This window comes from Hippocampus comes, unplaced genomic scaffold, assembly GCF_001891065.2.
Source record: "Hippocampus comes isolate QL1 unplaced genomic scaffold, H_comes_QL1_v1.1 scaffold6, whole genome shotgun sequence".
Classification (NCBI taxonomy): Eukaryota; Metazoa; Chordata; class Actinopteri; order Syngnathiformes; family Syngnathidae; genus Hippocampus; species Hippocampus comes.
In genome coordinates, this window is record NW_017805833.1 from 1,874,180 (window position 1) to 1,882,137 (window position 7,958).

Consider the following 7,958-nt stretch of genomic DNA (forward strand, 5'->3'; position numbering starts at 1 on the left):
TGACTCAAGTGGCATTCGTTTTCTTTATTGAATTGATATCCTTGTGAGACTGCAAGGGTACTCTTTAAATTATTACACTTCAAAGACTTCCATAAATTTTCTAATCCACGGGTGTGCTGTCTTGAGGAAGTAGGCCTGTGTACACCCTGAACTGATTGCCAGCCAGTCGCTGGGCAAACATAGACAAAGAACTATCCACTTTCACAATTACACCGAAGGACAATCGAGAGTGTTCCATTAACCTGCCATGCTTGTCTTTGGAATGTGGGAGGCAACCGCGGTACTCGGAGAAAAGCCACACAGTCACAGGTAGAACATGCAAACTCCGCACAGGAAGGCCGGGAGCCGGAATCGAACCCGACACCTCTGCACTGTGAGGCTGTCGTGCTAACCAGCCAACCACTCTGCCACCACATTTGAAATATTTCGGAAATATTTGGGGGGGAATCATTTCCTACAACTCCTGTGTGTTCTGTTCCTAAGTTGTCAAGGAAATGGCACCATCACATGTATGAATGTATGCTGTATGCTGACATCATTAAGAGGCCATCTTGCTGGCTCAGGAGTACAAAATTGCAATCTGATTGGTGAAAGAAATATTCCCATTGCTAATATAGTTTGAAATACGTGAGTCAGCACTGCTGATTCTGAAGGCGCTCGGCAGACTAAGTTGAAATCGTCACACAGATGCTAAAATCTGATTGGACAAAAATAAAAAATAAAAAATCTTAACGGCATATTGAGGTACTGCTAGCAGTGCAAAAAAAAAAAAAATTTTTTTTCTGTGACTTTTAGTTTTGAATTGTAATAAAAACATTAAAAGCACAAGACTCAGTAAAAGAGAACTGTTGTAGCAAAGCGATTGGGGTCACACGATACCACTTTTAAATACCATTAAATCTGAATCATTTGTTGCTACGTCCCAGGACAGAAACGTAGTTCTGCAGTGTTGTTTGTCAGAAACCGGTTTTGCGACATTCAGCGCAAACCGGTTTTCAAGACTGGGCTTTTCCCATATATCAACGGGTGACTCAACGCGCCTTTCAGCCACACACTTGATTGCGAATCCATGTTGTGCATTTCGCAAACATCCCCGGGCGACGCCGATCGACGGGAGTGCGAGGAAAAATCCCGTTGATGGTTGGGATTCAAGAGCGAGTACCTTCACGGGGTTTGTGTGAAGTGGAAGACAGCACTCATGGATTCTCTGGATGCGTCCCGTGGTCATCTCAGGCGCTTTAAGAAGAACGACTTTGAGACGGACTGGACTAAAGTGGCAGAGGGCAAATTTGGCCAAATCTACCAAGTCAAGATCAAGCTGTGGCGGGAAATTTGCGCCTTGAAAGTCTTTGACACAACCGTGGGTATGAAAAGGTGCGTAGCACAGTAAAATTATGTCGCAAGGAGGCTCTGTGTGTTTTTTTTTCTTAATACACGTTTTTATATTTTATACAGTTGTGTTTTAGTTCAATGCCCTCTTTGAAGACCGTTGTTTTGTTACAGGAACCTAATGGAGGATGCGTCCAATTTAGCCAAAGTGAAATTCAAGTACCTCGTGTCGGTCTATGGACTGTGCAATGATGTGCCAGCCATTGTAATGGAGTACATGAGTAATGGATCCCTGAACAATCTCCTAAACAGTCACAATCTGATGTGGCCCAAGAAGTTCCAAATCATTCATGAGGCCTCCATGGGCATGAATTTCCTCCACAGCCTGCAACCCCCGCTACTCCATCTCAACCTGAAGCCATCCAACATCCTAATAGATGACCATCTCCATGTCAAGGTCAGTGACACGCCGAGGTAACAGCATTACATTTGCGCTCAGATCAGCTCATTCCTCATGAGTGTTGAGCAGCACTTACATCTTTTGAATCAAAACTGATTTTCTGATCCAAATCATTTTTTGGGGTGACACGCTTTGTCTTAAGCAGTGGCGGGCTGTGATTTCATGACCCTCATTGAACCCTCAATACTCATTGAACACATTGAAAAATCACCCCTTAATGTGTGCATATTGCTACAAATGCGTGGGTCTCGTCAAACTTGGCTTGCTCTGACGAAAATAATCAGAGGACAGAAAAATCCGGACATCATTCAGGGGGCATCTTGTTGCCCCTGCGAGGATGAAATAGAAATCTGATTGTTGTCAAGAAACAGTCCCATTTAAGTGACACAACTGACTCTGAAGCTGTTCGGTAGATTAGATTGACATGGCAAGATGTTGAGGCTGGAATTGGATGGGACAGAAAAAAAAAAATCTACCAACCAAACAAAAATAATTGCCTCCATACATGCATTGGAAGCAATGCAGCCAATAGAATTGCTGTTAATTGCGAGGCTAGACTGTTGGGAAGAAATTGATACAAGTTCATGATTAAAAAGTACTGAAAGATGAATCTGGAAGCTCAGCAGACAAATAAACTGCCTGGCATAAGCAGTGAAGATTTGGCACACCTTTTTCTTCACATCAGTGCCGTGTACTTTGAACTTTGGTGCATTGCCACAGAGACCTTTCCTAATATTTTGATGTATTTTTAGATTTCAGACTTTGGTTTAATCCACTGGGAAGAAGGGACAAACAAGAAGTTGTTCGTGGAGCATCTGACAGCACGAGGGAACATAAGCTACATTCCTCCTGAGATCTTCTCTCAGTCCTGTGATCCTCCTGGACTTTCCTTCGATGTTTATAGGTGATTTACAACAGCATTCATCAAGTACTCTTTTACAGACTGGAATTAATTTCATATTTCGCTGTAATGTATCCTAATTGACCTCACATGGCATTTGAGTTGTATGACATGAAAATCAGATGAAGGCAGTAATTTGAAACTCAATTTTCTCTCACTCCTTTCATCTACAGCTTTGGAATCGTAATCTGGGAGATTCTGACACAACAGAAACCTTATGCAGGTAGGAATTGATTCAAGTGATAGATTGCGGCAACAAAAATAACAGATAAGGACATGAACGTCCTCATTTTTATCATTTCATATGAGTAGGCTGTGCCTTATTGTTATTGTCTTCATAGAAATTGAATCTTTTACAGTCAATGGATTTCATTGCATATGCATTGCTTATTTTTCGAAAAGGAGGCAGCATCTCTCATGAACACCATGTAAATTGGATTCTCCGCCAAAAAGGCAATCCCATTTTGAAATGGTGCTGCCTTCAACTGTCACAAAAATGTATTTTCCGGAGAATTAGGTTAGCGTGGACCTGCATGACCAATTACTTTTGCACTGTCTTGGCTGACATTTATTTTGTGGATGCAGGGTGCAGCATGACTACCGTGCTCTTAAATGTGTCGCATGGCAGGAGACCCTGCGTGGAGATCATGCCTGAGCAGAGGCCATGTGAGTGCGATCAGATGATCAGCATCATGAAGCAGTGCTGGGATCAGGAACAAAACAAGAGGCCACTGTTCTCAGGTTGAAAACACAACCCCCCTACCCTAAAAAAAAACCCCCAAAAAAAACCTGTCCATTTTACTCAAAAGTATTTGTATTTCAATAATACACCCATTCAGAAGCACACACACTGGGCCCTATTTTGATGGACAGCCGCTTGTGCGGTCAATGTAAAAACTGGGGTTTCTTCATTTTCATACCAGGTCTTGCCATAGTTCATTATGTTTCGTAGTACATTATTGAAATAAATTGTTACTATGAAATTTAGCATTAAACTATTTTTCACCTTCTCAGTTGTCCAGAATTTTGGGGCTTTGCTGGAACGGGGCCCAGCCACAGACTAGGGCCTCTAGCATGTGTCGGCACTTCCCCACTATATTTTTAAATTACATCTGCATGTATCCATCACTATTGCAAGTTACTTATCACGAATAACTTGGGCCATTACTACTGTTACAACATGCAGTTAGCTAGGGAGCTATGCGAAAAGCCGAAGCTTCACCGAAATGTTGTATTTTGTGTTATTTGGGCTGCGGTGTTTGTTGTGTCGACCCACACACAGTACATGGAGCGAGACGGTGCAGAGTTGGACAACCCGCTGCTGTCCGCGAACCAGCTAGCTCGATAAATGAGCGCAGCTACTAGCGGGCTAGCTTGCTTGCTGACTTGCAGACCAGCAGCGGGACGGTCCAATTCTCCACCGCCTCGTTGCGTGCTCCACGTCTGGGTCGACACAACAGACACATTTCAGGGAAAAGTTTAATGATTATTACATGAGCTGGCGTTTTGCTCGCAGCGTCATGGGAATTCGGATGTCGCACACTGGTAGTGGGGGATCATGCAATACGTCAGTGCCTCGCTCAGTGTTGTGTTGGTGTGTAAATCCACAGAACAGAGATGTTGAGGGAAACACAGAGGCACATATTGCAATTGCGGCTCACGCAACAAAACCTCTATCTGCTCAGAGACATTTCAGCACATACTGTACTGTAAGAACATATTTGAGTGGCAGGAAAGAGTTGAGAAGAATGTGCTTCCAGTCCATTCAGTGGCAACGTGCACAGCGTCTGAGAATTGAGGGAGAGTCTCAAGTTTTCATAATTTTGAAGGCTCGTTATACATCCCTGCTGGGTTTTTTTTTTGTTGTTGTTGTTTTTTTTAAATTATTCAAATTTGGCAACAATTTGGCTGGGATAGGCTCCAGCACGCCCCGCGGCCCTTGTGAGGATAAAGCGGATCAGTAAATGGATGGATGGATGGATGGATGGATGGATGTGGACATTCACTTGACAGGGTTTTTAATCCAAACTATGCAATATCAATTTGATGTATCAAATTTATGAAAATCATTATTTTAGTATCCATGCATGACATTTGAAAAGGTGTTGACAGGTTTGTGCAAGCCAGCCATAAAATGTATTTGTATTATCAGCAGTCAGTTTCCAAGCTGTAACAAAAGACTCTGAGAAGCGCTAATAAGAAGCACTTGGCTCCAACACAGACATGTCATGTGTTTAATTGCTTTTCTGTAAGCAGAGTTGCTGTTTTTTTTTTCTCAGTGCATGTTATGCATGATCAAAATGGGTGATTTAAAAAAACTTTGCCGAAACAAGCTCTTACACCTTACAAAGTGATGTGTATGGGGATCAGGTGATACAACGATGCCCAACTTTGCTGAAACAAGCTCTTACACCTTACAAAGTGATGTGTATTCATGAACAAGTAGCTAATAACAGATGCAGTTTCTATGAGAACATTAACCTACAAGTCATGCGTGAAGGTATATTGCATAATATTGCTACATTGATGATGAGATTCCACTGGGGTTTTAGAGTCACTTGCAAATGATTAACCGGATTCAATTAGGCAAATTCATGCCAGTCCTTGACTGCTTTTATGTTGTTGCAGAAACTGTGAGGAAAACCGAGGCCCTAAGTGACGTCTTGAAGATCCCTGGACCGCTTGATTGTCAAAACAGCAGAAAAAATGGACACAGTTTGGAACCTCGAGGCCCATTTTTCCCCACCTATGAAGTTAATTCAGTTTGATAAGTATAAACGCATCGCAGGTCACGCTGTCTAGTGGAATGTTTCGAAGTTTTATTGAGCAAAGGCACCTATTTTACATTAGAAAATTCGTATGGCAACAAACTGAAATGTGAAAAATAGCATCAATATTCAAATAATGAGAATCCAGTCTTCATTTACTCACAAATGGATTGACTGTAATTTCTTGAGAATAATACACACTCAAATATTAAATTAATCCAGATTTAAAACTAAAATTGGATATAATCCAATTCAAAAATCCGTAATTGGGTTCGAACAAGACATTTTCAAGAATTGATGCTATCCATGAGCCAAAATCAATTCAGATTACCTTTGAACACCTGGGCCCCAATGATCTAAGATGACACTCTTGTCAGTCGGGAACCACTGGTCAATATATAGAAGCACAACTCCCAAATTTGTGTTCGCTCAAAACGTAACTCGCTACTCATTTGATTACCTTGGTTCAGATACACTTGGCCATTGGCTGGCAACCAGTTCAGGGTCTACCTCACCAAGAAATTAATCCAGATGTAAAACTAAAGTTCCTATGCATGAGCCAAAATCAGTTCAGATGACCTTTGAACAACTGGGCCCCAATGATCTAAGATGACACTCTTGTCAGTCGGGAACCACTGGTCAATACATATATAGAAGCACAACTCCCAAATTTGTGTTCGATCGAAACGTGACTTGCTACTCATTTAATTACCTTGGCTCAGATACACTCGGCGATTGGCTGGCAACCAGTTCAGGGTCTACCTCACCAACTGCCCGACAACAGCTGGGCTAGGCTCCAGCACACCCGCGACCCTCGTGAGGAAAAGCGGATTAGAAAATGGATGGATGGATGGGTTCACATATACTTTGGAGCCAGTCTAGTTATTGGGGCATTGTGGAGCTATAAACAAGTCAAATGTTAACTGCAATAAAGACTTCGAGGTAAACCAGCAACCAGGAGAGAGTGGTGTTTTGGTGTGTGTTGGTGCTAGGATTAATGAGTAACTAAAATGCACAACCGCAGGCAAAATGTTGTTTTTGATGTTTTCCCTTCTTTGTCATTTCCCCCTTAGATTTCTTCACCTCATTGGCCTGACCTCCCTGCAGGTAAATAGAATCGAGCATGAGGGATCCACAGCCAGCAGGACTGCTATTTGAAAAGGGTTTCATCATGTTAATATTACTCCACTGCAGAGTCAACAATCAGTGTGTGCCAGGGAATATAGGAAGCTTTTAACCCCAGTGCCATCAAAATGATTCACAAGCAATATTAGTTTTGTCGGTGACCTCAACTCGGTAATAGAGTGCACAGATCCACAAAGTGAAACGTTCTACTGCTGCTGCACTTTGGAAGTTTGCCTCCCTTTCATTGTTGACATAGCGGAATCCATACCAGAACAACTTGAATGGAATGACATGCATGCCTGCAACCAACATGTCCTTTGCTCTTATTTGACAGAAGAACAATCCAGCAAGGACAGCGTTCTCTCCCACCTCTTTAAGAAAGACTTTGGTAGTTTCCGTTCATCTGTGAAACGGGAGCACGTTAGCACACAGTTTACCGGGAAAAAGAGTCTCCTGCACTACACGGTGGCCAGCGGGGATGTAAAGAGCGTGGAGCACGTCCTGAGTCTGGGCGCTGAAGTCGACTGCGTCATGGCAAAAGGGTACACGCCGTTGATTGTGGCTGTCCTCAACAGGTCTGTAGTGAGACGCGTTAATACATACTGTAACATTTGGAATTCGTTAAAGAATTAAAAAAAAAAAAAAAAAACTGTTCGGAAAAGGTCAGCAGTCAAGTTTGGGAGTAAATCACAGAATTCTGAAAATACGACCTCGCCTTTAACCTTTTAAAGAAGGCATGCTTGTTCTGCGCGGCATGTTGCATTCTCACAGGTGCAGCTGTCTCCCAATGTTATTCGATGCAATGCAGGAATACCAACGTGAATGGATGCCAAGTCTGAAAAATACGTTAATGCATACGGTAACATCTGGGATTCGTTAAAGAATTAAAAAAAAAAAAAACTCTTTGGAAAAGGTCAGCAGTCAAGTTTGGGAGTAAATCACAGAATTCTGAAAATACGACCTCGCTTTTAACCTTTTAAAGAAGGCATGCTTGTTCTGCGTGGCATGTTGCATTCTCACAGGTGCAGCTGTCTCCCGATGTTATTCGATGCAATGCAAGAATACCAACGTGAATGGATGCCAAGTCTGAAAAATAATTACAGTAAATTTGTTTTCCCTGTCATCTCACTATATGTCTAATGGTTAGATGGGCGTGGTGGCGCTTCATCAACTATACACTATGCAGTAGGACTTGTGGTTGCAGGGGATTTTTTTTGCTGTTGTTAAGTAATTGAGGTTGCTTAGACAGATTACCTTGAAGTGTCTGTTTACAGATGGCATGAGGTGTGCAGCTAGGTAGGACCAAACCGACACGTACACAATCATTTCACACTCACATTCACACCTTAGACTATTTGAGTTGGAACAATTTTGG

At 42.3% G+C, this 7,958-nt stretch overlaps 1 protein-coding gene across 1 annotated transcript in view; it reads left to right on the plus strand.

Moving 5' to 3' along the window:
* The first annotated feature begins 1,026 nt into the window (after positions 1 to 1,026).
* Positions 1,027 to 7,958, plus strand: part of ankk1 (ankyrin repeat and kinase domain containing 1) — a 9,454-nt gene continuing 2,522 nt past the window's right edge. Inside the window, exons 1-8 of the mRNA XM_019887721.1 lie at positions 1,027 to 1,374; positions 1,504 to 1,786; positions 2,542 to 2,693; positions 2,864 to 2,913; positions 3,276 to 3,431; positions 5,319 to 5,443; positions 6,532 to 6,565; positions 6,918 to 7,158. Of these exons, the coding sequence (XP_019743280.1) occupies positions 1,199 to 1,374; positions 1,504 to 1,786; positions 2,542 to 2,693; positions 2,864 to 2,913; positions 3,276 to 3,431; positions 5,319 to 5,443; positions 6,532 to 6,565; positions 6,918 to 7,158 (1,217 nt within the window). The 5' untranslated portion in view covers positions 1,027 to 1,198. The remainder of the gene's footprint in view (positions 1,375 to 1,503; positions 1,787 to 2,541; positions 2,694 to 2,863; positions 2,914 to 3,275; positions 3,432 to 5,318; positions 5,444 to 6,531; positions 6,566 to 6,917; positions 7,159 to 7,958) is intronic.